Source organism: Physeter macrocephalus, chromosome 15, assembly GCF_002837175.3.
Source record: "Physeter macrocephalus isolate SW-GA chromosome 15, ASM283717v5, whole genome shotgun sequence".
In the NCBI taxonomy this organism is placed as follows: Eukaryota; Metazoa; Chordata; class Mammalia; order Artiodactyla; family Physeteridae; genus Physeter; species Physeter macrocephalus.
The window spans coordinates 37,329,881-37,345,709 of NC_041228.1; the positions used below are offsets into that span (position 1 = coordinate 37,329,881).

The following is a 15,829-nucleotide window of genomic DNA, read 5'->3' on the forward strand; positions in this document are numbered from 1 at the left end:
CAGCTAGGAACGCCGTGACTCGAAACCAGAAACTATGATGCCAGAGCCCTTGCTCTTATCAACAACTATACTGCACCTAACTTTCATTATGAGCACTGAATACATTTTCATTGGTTATACATCCATTTGGATAATGTTCCAATGACATCTCCATCTCTACCCTTGACTTGTGTAACAATGATACATTTGTGAAATGGCTACCAAAACCGTAGTCTATGGGCGCAAATTGGCTTTTCTTAGGGAGAAGTTAAAAGACACCTGAACCAAACTCAAGACCTTGGTATCACCAGAATGCTACTAATCATCTGAATAACTAACAAAACACTAACACAAGAGGTAGCATTCTACATTAAAACATGGAATTCTGAACCATATGGCCCATGTTGGAGATTCAACTGGAGTTCAACACTTATTAATTATCTGACTATAAGCAAGATCATTTCCATTTCCTCATCACAGAGTTGCTGTGATAAACAAATAAGAACACATTTATGCCTTGTAAAAGGCAAAAGAAAATGCTGACTGTTATAATAAATGGATCATCCTGAGGTAACCACAAAGAAATGATTTTCTTTTCATTGCTTTTCCTTCTCAAAATATACTGTACAACTTAAAAATATTCTATTCACTTGTAACTACTCAGAAATACATTGTGAAAAATACATCCCTAAAACCAGAATATCTACGGCTGCACAAAGGATATAGTAATGAAAAATTTAATTAGAGGATTGACTAGTTCTCATAAATATAATTCTAGGTAAGCAATTAAAAAATATTCTCATACAGAAAAAAGGGATACTTGAAAAATGAATATAGCAGGCCACAAAAGCAAAAATAGATGAAAAGGACTACATCAAACCTAAAAACCTCCACAGAGCAAAGAAAACACTCAGCAAAGTGGAAAGGCAACCCACATGAGAGAAACTATTTGTAAACCATATTATCTGATAAGGGGTTAAAATCTAGAATATATAAAGAACTATGACAACTCAACAACAAAAAAACAAATAATCCAATTTTTAAAATGGGGAAATGACTCGAACAGACATTTTCAAAAAAACGTATACAAATGGCCAACAAATAGAGGAAAACATGCTCACCATCATTAATTGTCAGAGAAATGCAAATCAAAACCACAATGACATATCATCTCACACCTGTTATAATGGCACCTATCCAAAAAAAAAAAAAAAAACACCCCACCACAGGAAGTGATAAGTGTAGTGAGTATATGAAGAACGTAGAACCCTTGTGCACTGTTGATGAAAATGTAAAATGGTGCAGCCACTATAGAAAACAGTATGGAGATTCTTCAAACAATTCAAAACAGAATTACCATATGATCCAGCAATCTCAGTTCTGGGCACAAACTAAAAAGAACTGAAACCAGGATCTTGAAAACATATTTGTACAACCATGTTTTTTGCAGCATTATTCACAATAGTCAAGAGGTGGATACAACCTAATGTCCATTGAAAGATAAATGCATAAAGAAAATGTGGTATATATACATGATGAAATATTATTCAGTCTTTAAAAAGGAAATTCTGTCATATGCTACAACATATAATGAACCTCAAGGACATTGTACTAAATGAAATAAGCCAGTCACACAAAGACAAATATTGTCTGATTCCACTTCTATAAGGTACCTAAATTAGTGAAATTCTTAGACACATAAGTAGAACAGTGGTTGCCAGGGGCTGGGGGAAGAGAGAAAAGGGAAGTAGTTTTTCAGAGGGTACAGAAGTTAAGTTTTGGAAGATGAAAAGTTCTAGAGATCTGTTGAACAACAATGTATTGGGTTGGCCAAAAAGTGCATTCAGGTTTTTCTGTAATACATTATGGAAAAACCCAAAGAAACTTTTTGGCCGCCCCAATATATATAATTAACACAACTATCCACTTAAAAATGGTTAAGATGGGACTTCTCTGGTGGCACAGTGGTTAAGAATCCGCCTGCCAATGCAGGGGATACAGGTTCGAGTCCTGGTCCGGGAAGATCCCACATGCCGCGGAGCAACTAAGCCCGCGCGTCACCCTACTGAGCCTGTGCTCTAGAGCCCGCGAGCCACAACTGCTGAAGCCCACATGCCTAGAGCCCGTGCTCTGCAACAAGAGAAGCCACCGCAATGAGAAGCCTGTGCACGGCAACGAAGAGTAGTCCCAGCAACTAAGACCCAACGCGGTAAAGAAAAAAAAAAAATGGTTAAGATGGTAAATTTTATGCTATATGCTTTTTACCACAAAATAAAAATGAAAGTAAGACAGGACTTCAAGAATTCTAAGTTAGAAGGTTGGCAAATCCTCTCCCCAGAAAGCAGTGACAAAACTGGACAAAGTTATTAAAACCAACATAAATCTCAGGGGCAATAAGGGAAGGCCACCCTGAGGTCACAACAGCAGTTGGTGCAAGAAACTAAACAGAAGACCAGCCAGAAAATTAACAGAGAAATCCAGAACACAAGACAGCCAAAGATGGCCGTGCTATGACCTCAGTATCCCTGGTAACCTGGAAAGTTATATGTATGTGCCAGGCTGTGCTTACTTAGATGACACTGGAGAGGCCCCTAACAATCTACTCATCCTTGGTTGACCAAGAAGCCCTGTAAACAGAGTAAGTGAAAACATGGATCAGATATGTAAACTCCTTGAACTTTGAAAGCATTATCCAGTACATGTATATGTCCCATGCCAAAGAGTAGAAGCCTTATTGGTTCAAAAGTTTAAACAACCTCTAGCCAATCACTGGCTGATGACTCAATTATAGTGACCCAGGGGTAATCCCTAGAAAGCCAAGCCTAAAAACAGAAAGAATTGGGAGAGAAAAAAAAAAAATTGAGCACAGTCATCAGAGGCCACACACTGCAGAGGAAACAGACACCACAAATTTAGCCCAGGCAAGTCACTAAACAAATACATAAACCAATAGCAACAACAAATATCCCCAGAGGGAAGGAATCAGAATGCAGAGTTGCTAAAACATATTATCCAAAACGTCCAGTTTTCAACTAAAAATTGTGAAACATGAAAAGCATGCAAAGTAGTCAACAGAAACTATCTCTGAGGATGCTCAAATGTAGGACTTACTACACAAGGACTTCAAAACATCTATTATAAATATGTTCAAAAAAATAAAGGAAGCTATATTTAAGTAATTAAAGGAATATATGACCACGATGATTCATCAAGTAGAGAATACCAAGAATGAGATAGAAATTATAAAAAAAAAACCAAATAGAAATTTTTAAGTTTAAAAATACAATAAATGAAATTAAAAATTCACTGAAAGAGCTCAACATCAGATTTGAGCTGGCAGAAGAAAGAATCAGCAAATCCACACCCAGACATATCAAAGCAAAAACTTTGAAAGCCTAGGACAAGAAGAAAATCTTGAAAGCAGAAACAGAAAATCAACTTGTCACATACAAGAAAACTCTTAGTAGATTAAAAGCTAACTTCTCATTACAAACAATAAGGGCAAAAAGGCAGTGAGATGATATATTTAAATAACAAAAGAAAATAACCATCAACCAAAAATCCTATATCCAGCAAAAGTATATTTCAAAAATGAAGGTGAAATAAAGGCATACCGAAATAAACAAAGTCTCAGGTAATTCTTTGTAACAGAATACTAAAAGAAGTTCTTTGGACCGAAAGGAAGCAATACCAGATTGTAACTCAAAGCCACACAAACAGCACTAATAAAAGTATATATGTAGATAATTATTAAAAGACAGTATAACTGTTTTCTTCTTTTTTCTTCTGATTCAAAAGTCAATCACAAAAAAACAATTATAACGTTGATATATTAGGTTTATAACAAAGAAATGCAATATATGTGAAAACAGTACCACAAAGGAGGGAGAAGAAATGAAGCTATAGTGGAGAAAGTTTCTGTACTTTTAATGGAATAAAGGTAGCATTAATCTCAAATAGACTGTGATAAATTAGATGCATATTGTAATCCTCTAAGCAACCACTAAGAAAATAACTCAAAATAAATTAAAAATCAAAGGAATTAAAATGCAATACTAAAAAATATCTACTTAATAGTAAAGAAAGTAGCAAAGGATTATGAGAGAAACAAAAGACATGAGACACTTAGAAAATAGCAAAATGGTAGACAGAAATCCAACCATATGAATAAAAACATAATGTGAATGGATTAAATATTCCAATCAAAAGGCAAAGACTGCTTCCATATCCTGGCTATTGTAAATAGTGCTGCAATGAACACTGGGGTGCATGTGTCTTTCTGAATTACGGTTTTCAGTGAACACTGGGGTGCATGTGTCTTTCTGAATTACGGTTTTCTCTGGGTACATTGCCAGTAGTGGGATTGCTGGGTCATATGGCAGTTCTATTTTTAGTTTTTTAAGGAACCTCCATACTGTTCCCCATAGTGGCTGTATCAATTTACATTCCCACCAACAGTGTAAGAGGGTTCCCTTTTCTCCGAATAACACTTGTTCTCGATTTACAAACTAATATACTACCTTAAGTAGTTTGTATGGCGTGTTAAGCAATGTTAAGAAGTTGAAAAATATTTTGCGGAGCGCAGGCTCCGGACGCGCAGGCTCAGCAGCCATGGCTCACAGGCCTAGCCCCTCCACGGCATGTGGGATCTTCCCGGACCGAGGCACGAACCTGTGTTCCCTGCATCAGCAGGCAGACTCTCAACCACTGAGCCACCAGGGAAGCCCTGTAGATTTTTTGATGATGACCATTCTGACTGGTGTGAGGTGATACCTCATTGTAGTTTTGATTTGCACTTCTCTAATAATTAGTGATGTTGAGCATCTTTTCATGTGTTTTTTGGCCGTCTGATGTCTTCTTTGGAGAAATGTCTACTTAGGTCTTCCACCCATTTTTTGATTGGGTTGTGTGTTTTTTTTGACATTGAGCTAAATGACCTTTTTGTATATTTTGGAGACTAATCCTTTGTCAGTTGCTTCGTTTGCAAATATTTTCTCCCACTCTGAGGGCTGTCTTTTCATCAACAGAGGAATGGATAAAGAAGATGTGGTACATATATACAGTGGAATATTACTCAGCCATAAAAAAGTAATGAAATTGGGTCATTTGCAGAGATGTGGATGGACCTAGAGACTGTCATAGAGAGTGAAGTAAGAAAGAGGAAAACAAATATCATATATTAACACATATATGTGGAATCTAGAAAAATGGTATAGATGATCTTCTTTGCAAACCAGAAATAGAGACACAGACATAGAGAACAAACAATGCCAAGGGTGAAGGGTGGCGGGGTGGAATGAACTGGGAGATTGGGATAGTGATACTATGTATAAAATAGATAACTAACAAGAACATACTATATAGCACAGAGAACTCTACTCAATGCTCCGTGATGACCTAAATGGGAAGAAAATCCAAAAAAGAGGGGATACATGTAAATGTATAGCTGATTCATTTTGCTATACAGCAGAAACTAACACAACATTGTAAAGCAACTATACTCCAATAAAACTAATTTTTAAAAAAAGGCAAAGACTGTCAGACTGGATTTTAAAAACTAGTAAGATCCAACTATATGCTCTCCGCAAGAGACATACTTTAGATTCAAAAACACAAATAGGTTGAAAATAAGAAAAACTTTTTTTTTCATTTTAATGTATCATTTTTCTGTATAGATACAGATAACAGATTGGTGGTTGCCAGAGGCAATGGGGTGGAAAGTGAACGAAATGGGTAAAGGTGGTCGAAAGATACAAGCTTCTAGTTATAAAATTTAAAAAGTCCTGGGATATAATGTACAGCATGGTTGAGTACAGTTAATAATACTGTATTCCATATTTGAAAGGTGCTAAGAGAGTAAATCTTGAAAGTTCTCATCACAAGAAACAGAACTTTTTAAACTATGTATGGTGACAGATGTTAACCGGGCTTACTTTGGAGATCATTTTGCAATATATACAAATATCAAATCATTACATTGTACACCTGAAACTAATATAACACTATATGTCTTTTACACCATAATAAAAAAAATTAATAAACAAGATCCCAGGAAGTCATGTGATCCAGTTTCTTGCCTTGAATACATCAAATTACCATATTTTCTTGCTATTTAGGGAAATGGTATGGTATTCTATTTTAGGCATATAAAGAATTTTAATTTCTATGATCTTAATTTCCAGCAGTATTTTCCCCTGGTTTTCATATGAGTGTTCTCCAAAGCAAATAAGTAACAATTAAAAACAGTTTATCCCAGTCATAGGTTGAAAATACAGCAGATGAAATTTTAAAGAATTGTTGAAGCCAAATAACATGTCTGTAAAACTTTCAAACAGTGTGGTACCAGGCTTGAAGAAACACAACACAAGGCAAAAGTGGTAAGATAGTTTAAAATGCAGTGTACTGAGGGGAAAAAGAAAAGAACATGTATCATGCAACCAGTAACCATAAGAGAGGTAACTACCCTATTACCAGATAAAATAGACTTTAAGAAAAGAAACTGTTACTAAAGATAACATGGGACACTTTATAATGATAGACGGGTAAATTCAAGAAGAAAATATATACAAATGAACTTATTTACAAAATAGAAACAGACTCACAGATTCCGAAAACGAACCTATGGTTACCAAAGGGGAAACGTGGTGGGGAGAGATGAATTAGGAGTTTGGGATTAACATACACACACTACCATATATAAAATAGATAACCAACAAGGACCTACTGTATGGCACAGGGAACTCTACTCGATATTCTGTAATAACCTACATGAGTAAAGAATTTGAAAAAGAATGAGCATATGTATATGTATAACTGAATCACTCTGCTGTACACCTGAAAGTAACACAACGTTGTAAATCAACTATACTCCAAAAAAAATTTTTTTTAAAGAAGAAAATATAAAACATATATGAGCATAGCAACAGAGCCCCAAAATACATAAATCAAAAACTGACAAAAGTGAGAAAAGAAATAATGCAATAACTTACAATAATAAACAGAACAGACAGAAAATCAACAAAGATACAGAAGACCTGAAAAACACTATCAACCAATTTAGACCTTACATCTATAAACCATTCCATCCAACATCGGCAAAAATACACTGCTATCTCAAGGAAAATCAGAATACGTTTGAACTGAATGAAAATAAAAACACAACATACCAAAATTCATAGGATGCAGCTAAAGAAACGTAGAGCTGTAAATGTCTATAGTAGAAAAAGAGAACTATCTCAAATCAATAACCTAGGCTTCTACCTGCAGGCAGCAGAAAAACAAAATAAACCAAACTAAACAAGCTAACCCAAACTGAACAAACAAAAACAAGGACCACAATACCAAAAAAGGCAGGAGAGGAAGAGGGCAAATGCAGTTAAACTATAGTAAAATTATTCAGGAAATGGTAAGAATGTTAATTTAAGGTAGATGCCAATAAGTCAAATATCCATTTTGTAATCTTTAGAGAAGCAACTGAAATAATTTTTAAAAGAGTATAATTAAAAAGACTTTAAGGCAAAAAGAATTACTAGCGTGAATGAAAGAGGGACACATTTCAGAATGATTTTTTTTAAGTATATTCAACAGTAAGGTATCACAGTACTGAATCTGTATGCACAAACTTCAAGGTATATAAAGTGAAGGCTGGCAAAACTATAAAAGGGAAGTAGACAAATCCACAATCATAGTTGGAGATGTTAATCATTAACAAACCTCTCTTAGTAACTGACAGAACAATCAGACAATGAAAATCCATATGGATTTATAAGATTTGAAGAACTCTAATAACCAATTTGAAGCAACTGACATTTATGGAAGAATAAGGCAACAACTGTAGGATACACATTTCTCATCAATTACACATGGAATATTTACAAAAATAAAATTTTGACCACATGCTAAGTCATAAATTATAATGGATCAAAATCATACAGAGAATGTGCTGACCACAATGCAGTTAAATTAGAAATCAATAACAGAAAGATAATTATTCCCTAAATGTTTGGAAATTAAGCAACACACTTCTAAATAACCCATGGATTAAAGAAGAAATCAAAATGGAATTTTAAATTTTTTAAGCTGAATAATAATGAAAAGACAACATACAAAATTGTGGTGATAAAGCTAAATAGATGGTTAAAGAAAAATGTACAGTGTTCAATGCACATATTAGAGTAGAAAAGGGTTGAAGAAAACCAATAACCTAAGCTTTCACCTCAAGAAGCTAGAGAAAACAATGGCAAATCAAATCCAAAGAAACAGGAAAAAAAAAAAAAAATAAGAGCAGAAATACATTACGGGGACTTCCCTGGTGACGCAGTGGTTGAGAATCCACCTGCTAATGCAGGGGACACGGGTTTGAGCCCTGGTCCAGGAAGATCCCACATGCCACAGAGCAACAAAGTCTGTGTGCCACAACTACTGAGCCTGTGCTCTAGAGCCTGTGAGCCACAACTACTGAGCCCTCGTGCCACAACTACTGAAGCCCACATGCCTAGAGCCCGTGCTCCGCAACAAAAGAAGCCACCACAATGAGAAGCCTGCTCACCGCAACAAAGAGTAGCCCCTGCTCGCCTCAACTAAAGAAAGCCCGTGCACAGCAACAAAGACCCAACACAGCCAAAAATAAGTAAATAAATAAATTTATTTTTTTTTAAAAGAAATACATTACGAAGAAAGAAGGAATACAATAGAAAAAAAATCAATAAAGTTGGGTTTTGACTAATATTAATAAAGCCCTAGCAATACTAATAAAAATACAAATTACTAATATAAGCATTGAAAAGAGGATATCATAACAGTTGCTAGATTTTTTTAAGGCAACTTTAAAATGAAAAACAAACAAAAAAAAACAACTTTATGGCTTAAATATGACAACTTAGAGCAGAGGCAGGCAAACTTTTTCAGTAAGGAGCAGATAGTAAATATTTCAGGCTTTTGCAAGCCATGCAGACTCTGTTCCAGCCAATTAACCCTGTCGTTTTAGATTGCAAAAGCAGCCACAGACAACATGTAAACGAATGAGAATAGCTGGGCTCCAATAATATTTTATTTACAAAGTTAGGCCCACACCATTGTTTGCTGATCCCTGATTTTGAGGAAATGGAGAAATTCCTTGAAAAGCACAACTAACCAAAACTAACAAAAGGAGAAACAGAAATCTAAAGAGTCCTATATCTGTTAAAGAAATTAAATCAGGAATTTAAAACTTTCCAACTAAGAAAACTCCTAACTAGCATGACTTCATGATTAATTTTTCCTAACATTTAAAAAACTGGTAAGGGGCAGCAGAGGGATAAATTGGGACACTGGGATTGACATATACACACTACTGTATGTAAAACAGATAACTAATAAAGGCCTACTGTGTAGAACAGGGAACTCTACTCAGTACTCTGTAATGAACTATATGAGGGAAGAATCTAAAAACAGAGTGGATATATGTATATGTATAACTGATTCACTTTGCTGTACAGCATAACTAACACAACATTGTAAATCAACTAGACTCCGATAAAATTTTTTTTTAATTTAAAATATGTTAAAACTAATAAAGGAAAAAAGTTGGAGATTTCACATTTCCTGATTTCAAAACTTACTACAAAGTCATGGTCATCAAAACAATGTGATACTGACATAAAGACAGACATACAGACCAATGGAATCATATGGAGGGCCCAGAAATAAACCCTCCTATCAATGACCCTTTGATTTTCAAGAAGGGTGCCAAGATCATTCAGTAGGGAAAGGACAGTCTTCGACAAACGATATTGGGAAAACTGAATAACCATATGCAAAAAACTATGAAGTTGGATCCTTGTACCATATACAAAAATTAACTCAAAAGGGATCAAATACCTAAATGTGAGAGCTAAAACTATAAAACTCTTAGAAGAAAACACAGGGGAAAAGCTTCATGACACTGGATTTGGCAATGATTTCTTGGATATTAACACCAAAAGCCCAGGCATCAAAAGAAAAAGTTGTAAGTTGGACTTCATCAAAATTTAAAACTTTGGGGCTTCTCTGGTGGCGCAGTGGTTGAGAGTCCACCTGCCGATGCAGGGGACACGGGTGCGTGCCCCGGTCCGGGAAGATCCCACATGCCGCGGAGCAACTAAGCCCATGCGCTACAACTATTAAGCCTGCGCTCTAGAGCCCGTGAGCCAAACGACTGAGCCCACGTGCCACAACTACTGAAGCCTGCGCGCCTAGAGCCCGTGCTCCACAGCAAGAGAAGCCACCGCAATGAGAAGCCTGCACACTGCAACAAACAGTAGCCCCCACTCGCCGCAACTAGAGAAAGCCTGCGCACAGCAACAAAGACCCAACGTAGCCAAAAATAAATAAATAAATAAATTTATATTAAAAACAAAAAACAAAACTTTGGTTCTTCAAAGGATACTATCAACAGAGTCAAAAGGCAACCCACAATGGGAGATGATACTTGCACATCATATCTGATAAAGGATTGATATCCAGAATATATAAATAATTACTACAACTTAGTAACAAAAAAACTTTTTAAAATGGGCAAAGGACTTGAACAGACATTTCTCCAAAGAAGATACACAAACAGCCAATAGCACAGGGAAAGGCTAAAAATAACAAACTTACCAAGTAACAGCAAAAAATGTGAAGTAACTGGAACTCCCACACATTATTGGTGAGAATGCAAATTGGTACAACCACTCCGGAAAACTATTTGCCAGTATCCATTAAAGCTAAATATATGCCTGCCTCCTAGGTATGCATCTAAAGGAAATCAACACCTCTGTCCGATACAAGAATGTTCATAAGAGCTTTCTTCATAATTGTCAAAAGCAGAAAAAATCCAAACGTACCTCAAAAGGAAAATAAATATATAAACTGTGAATCTTTATACAATGGAATACCACAAGGCAATACAAAGAATAAACTGTCATTCATTCAAGAACCTGGGTTAATCTTGGCCATAATGTTGAACAAAAGAATTCAAACACAAGTGATTCTCATTTATTTAAGTTTCAAGAACAGGTTCAAGAAACTTATCTGTGTTGATAGAAGTCAGAAGAGCAGTCACTTGTTTTAGGGGTGGGGTACTAATTAGAAAAAGGCAACGAGAGCCTTTTGGGGTGCAGGAAATATTTTATTTCTTGATCTGGATAGTGGTTACACAGGTGTATGCATATGCAAAATTTGAGCTGTATACTTAGGATTTGTGCTCATTAAAAAACAATGAAAATATTAAGATAATCAACCTTGGAGAGAGGAAGGGGAAGAAACCAAGAATATTATTTCTCAGTGTCAACTCCAGGTTATTCCATACTACAGAAAGCAGTGGAATATAACTAGAAGTTACTAATAACATCCCCATCAGACTGTCTTCCCTTATCTCCTAAAAAGCAGTTGGTCTCTGACGCCTGAGTTTCCAGAGATAATTTTTGTATTCTCAAGCCTGAAAGAATTGCCTGGCATATGTTAATAATAAGTGTACTAAGTGAATTAATAAATATATGAACTTTGAAGTTACAGTTCATTTACATCAGACCATTCCCACGTTAAAAAAAAAGAAACTAAAAAAGTGATTAAGAAAGAAGTTTTCAACTATGCTGGCATTCTCAATCTGTCTGTCTATTCAATATTCTGAGGATGTCATGGGTAATGTCATTTTTCCCACTAAGAGAACTTTCCTCAAGATGTGACCTTGCTGTCTTTCGCACCCCTTCGTTCCCCAAAAAGGAAAAAGGGAATATTTTCCAGCGTCATACAGAATCCTAGCAATGTAAATTAGCATATTCGGTAAAGCTTAAGAACTGAGTAACAGGGTGAACAATTCTGACAAGAACAATGAAATTTTTTTTCTATCTGTTGCGGCAATTTGGGGGATTATGATTCTAATAATCGATCACTAGTAAGAAACCGTAAAAAAAAAAATTCTGTAAAGCAAGGTCTCTAGTTCAAGATAGCCCAAAATACATTAGCAGAAAAACTAAGCTTTTAAAGCATAGTCAGAGTGTAGGAAAGCACAGATTACTTCTAAGCAGGCTGAAAATGTTTCCAGTGACAGCTACACCGCTTACCTGCTCCAGCACATCCAATTTTAACTCCAGCTTGCTGAGAACCACGTCTCCGCCCCATAGTGAAAGCTGTAGATCTGATGGCTTTAAGTTCTTGATGTAGCGATTCACATAGCTCATTAAAATTGGAGTCACATATGACTCCAGCATTCTTTAAGGTACAGAGGAGTCAAAGTCAGAAGCTGAAAGGGATAAAGACAGAAACATTAGAGGTAACTGAGTCTGTGGTGCATTTCTTAAGGAAAAGGCATTTCTCAGGAAGGGTTGAAGAGGCCGAAAAGCAACAGTCCCCACCAAAGCGGCCGCTCGCCTTCTCCCAGAAGCAGAGAAAACTCAAATGGACTCTGCTCCAGCCGCGACTGCCTCACTGGTACAACTCCCCTCAACTCGCCTGGAGAGAAGTGGGAGGAAGAGGTGGTGACCTAAAGAAAGCGGGTCCGCTGGAGTGGGAAAATGAGGAAGGGCAGGCTCGCCTTTGGCCGCCGCACCCCTCCCTTAGCCAGCCGAGCCGCCCCAGGAGGCCCTCGCCCCCCGGAACCCGGCCGGATCTACCACCGTAGAAACAGAGCCAGAAGCAGGCCGTACGCCTCTCGCCGTATTGCACCCTCGGGTGACACTCACGCCGAAGAGTACCGTGGCGTCTCCTCCACCTCCCGGTACCCGGCACCAGCCTGCGGAGGCGGCGCAGCTCCCGTACCGCGCCACTTCCGGGTGTGCCCCGCTCGATGCTCGAAACAAACTAACCCTCCACCGCCACCACTCGACTCCGCAGCAGGGCCGGAGTTCTCAAGCTGGAGAAGCCATTCAGTGCGTCTTCTAAGAGGACACCGCTGGCGCTCGGCCAGCCTGCGTCTCCGCTCCCACCCCGCTGGTGGTTCGCACAAAGCTCTAGGAAGTGCGCGGGGGAGGTGGGCGGACCGGTAAAGCGGAGACACCGGAGATCCGGAAGTGGTGCTCCGGCAAGAGAGCAGCTGAGGTGGAGATCTAGTCCGAGTGAGGAAGCACGGAGGGTCAATAGGTCCGATGAGGAGGAAAAAAGCGGGTCCTAGTGTTTAAAGACCTGAAAACCAAGTGGTTTTTGTTTTTCGTAGGAAATGGAAGGCCTGGAAAGAACTTGGGTTCAGTGCGCAGAGCAATAGCAGTAAGGCTGCAGGTGGGGTGGGGGGTAAATTTAGATCGAGAGCTTAATTTGCAGGGGGAAAGGAGAAATTGAAGGGATCAGGATTAGGGGAATGCGTTTTGACCAAACGTGTAGACGAGCTCTCGCGTTCTTTTACTTTGGCGAAGGAGTGGTTTAGTATGTTTAAATTTGTGCGGGGAAGGAATAAAGAGAAAATCGTGGAGATCCATTGGATTGCAGTCCGATATATGGAACTTCAGAATAAGCGGTAGGAATAGCAGAAGGAAATGAGACTCTTAGAGAAAGTGAAAAGAAATAGCTGATAGAGAATGAATTCAAAGTTTTTTAAGCGTCAGTATTGGTTTTATTAGGCTGAAATGAATGTATAAAATACCACCTTTCCTTCTAGTACTTTGCAAGCTTACAAAGTCAAACTCAGACACCCAACACCGGATAAACACCTATATTCTGGGCTTAAAGGGATAGCATAGGACATGCTGCCTAATTTTTGACCAGTATTTACTATTTTGGGTAACCTCTGAAGAAGACACCTACCACTGCATTTTGAAAATAGACTTTCCTTACAAAGTTATTAAAATATCCACCAATGTTGTCGTTGCATTTAATTGAAAACACTTCCTAAGAAAATTTCTAAAACTCTTTATTGGAATTCAATTTAAGATTTCTTTTTAATTTTTGAATTTTATTTATTTTTTTATACAGCAGGTTCTTATTAGTTATCCATTTTATACATATTAGTGTATATATGTCAATCCCAGTCTCCCAATTCATTGGTGGTATGATGAAGTTGAGGTTTCTTGAAAGAGTTTTAGAAACTGCCATAGGAAAGAGGCATAACTGAGGATGCCAAGGTGTTTAGATCTGTTTTTGTTAATGAAAATAAGGAACTAAGTTTCAAAAAGAAAGAAGGTGGGGGGGTTGGAGAAAGAGGAAGGAAGGAAGGGGAAAAAAAGGAAAGAAAGAGAAGCAGCTAATGGCTAATTCAGAGCAACTGTCCTCTCACAAAAAGCCTTGATGAATAACCCAAGTAATTTGGGTCTTATTAAAGCCTACTAAATCAGCCAAGTAAATTATCCAAGTAATTAGTTATCTGCTTCACTTGAAAAGTGAAGAGGTTGAAGCCATGGCTCAGAAGTTTTAATATAAATGGTTCCACTAATTGAAAGCCCTAGGTGGTCTAGAGCAGGAGCTCCAAGTCCTGTTATTCTGCTAGGGAAGAAAAAGGGCCTAGTCTTATTTGTGTGGCAATTTAATAAATGAGACCAATATATTAAGATAAATTAGCCAGATGTTTTTTTAACAACTTTATTGGACTATAACTGTTTACAATAGTGTGTTAGTTTATGCTTTATAACAAACTGAAACAGCTATATGTATACATATATCCCCATATCCCCTCTCTCTTGCAGCTCCCTCCCACCCTCCCTATCCCACCCCTCTAGGTGGTCTCAAAGCACCAAGCTGATCTCCCTGTGCTATGCGGCTGCCTCCCACTAGCTATTTTACATTTGGTAGTATATAGAAGTCCGAGCCAGTCTCTCACTTCGCCCCAGCTTATCCTTCACCCTCCCCGTGTCCTCGAGTCCATCCTCAACGTCTGCGTCTTTATTCCTGTCCTGCCGCTAGGTTCTTCATGACCTTTTCTTTTTTTCTTAGATTCCATACATGTGTGTTAGCATACGGATTTGTTTATCTCTTTCTGACTTACTTCACTCTGTGTGACAGACTCTAGCCCCATCCACCTCACTACAAATAACTCAATATCGTTTCTTCTTATGGCTGAGTAATATTCCATTGTATATATGTGCCACATCTTCCTTATCCATTCATATGTTGATGGACACTTAGGTTGCTTCCATGTCCTGGCTATTGTAAATACAGCAGCAATGAACATTTTGATACATGATACATAATTGCTTTACAATGGTGTGTTAGTTTCTGCTTTATAACAAAGTGAATCAGTTATACGTAAACATATGTTCCCATATCTCTTCCCTCTTGCATCTCCCTCCCTCCCACCTTCCCTATCCCACCCCTCTAGGTGGTCACAAAGCACTGAGCTGATCTCCCTGTGCTATGCAGCTGCTTCCCACTAGCTATCTATTTTGCGTTTGGTAGTGTATATACGTACATGCCACTCTCTCACTTCGTCCCAGCTTATCCTTCCCCCTCCCCGTATCCGCAAGTCCATTTTCTATGTCTGCATCTTTATTCCTGCCCTGCCCATAGGTTCATCAGAAGGTTTTTTTTTAGATTCCATATATATGTGTTAACATATGGTATTAGTTTTTCTCTTTCTGACTTACTTCACTCTGTGTGACAGAGCCTAGGTCCATCCAACTCATTACAAATAACTCAATTTAGTTTCTTTTATGGCTGAGTGATATTCCACTGTATATATATGCCATGTCTTCTTCATCCATTCTTCTGTCGATGGACATTTAGGTTGCTTCCATGTCCTGGCTATTGTAAATAGAGCTGCAGTGAACATTGTGGTACATGTCTCTTTTTGAATTATGGTTTTCTCAGGGTATATGTCCAGTAGTGGGATTGCTAGGTCATATAGTAGTTCTATTTTTAGTTTTTTAAGGAACCTCCACAATGTTCTCCATAGTGGCTGTATCAATTTACATTCCCACCAACAGTGCAA

The 15,829-nt window shown here is 37.7% G+C and overlaps 1 protein-coding gene across 15 annotated transcripts in view; it reads right to left on the bottom strand.

Moving 5' to 3' along the window:
* VPS13B (vacuolar protein sorting 13 homolog B) overlaps positions 1–12,909 on the bottom strand; it is an 802,500-nt gene extending 789,591 nt beyond the window's left edge. For 13 of the 15 annotated variants that reach the window (XM_028500192.2, XM_028500193.2, XM_024115869.3 and 10 more), the window contains exons 1-2: positions 12,783–12,909; positions 12,042–12,220 (exon numbers count right to left, since the gene is read on the bottom strand). In XM_028500192.2, the coding sequence (XP_028355993.1) occupies positions 12,042–12,188 (147 nt within the window). In that variant the 5' untranslated portion in view covers positions 12,189–12,220; positions 12,783–12,909. The other 2 variants (XM_024115871.2, XM_024115870.2) reach the window with 2 other exon arrangements.
* Between the last annotated feature and the right edge of the window lie 2,920 nt (positions 12,910–15,829).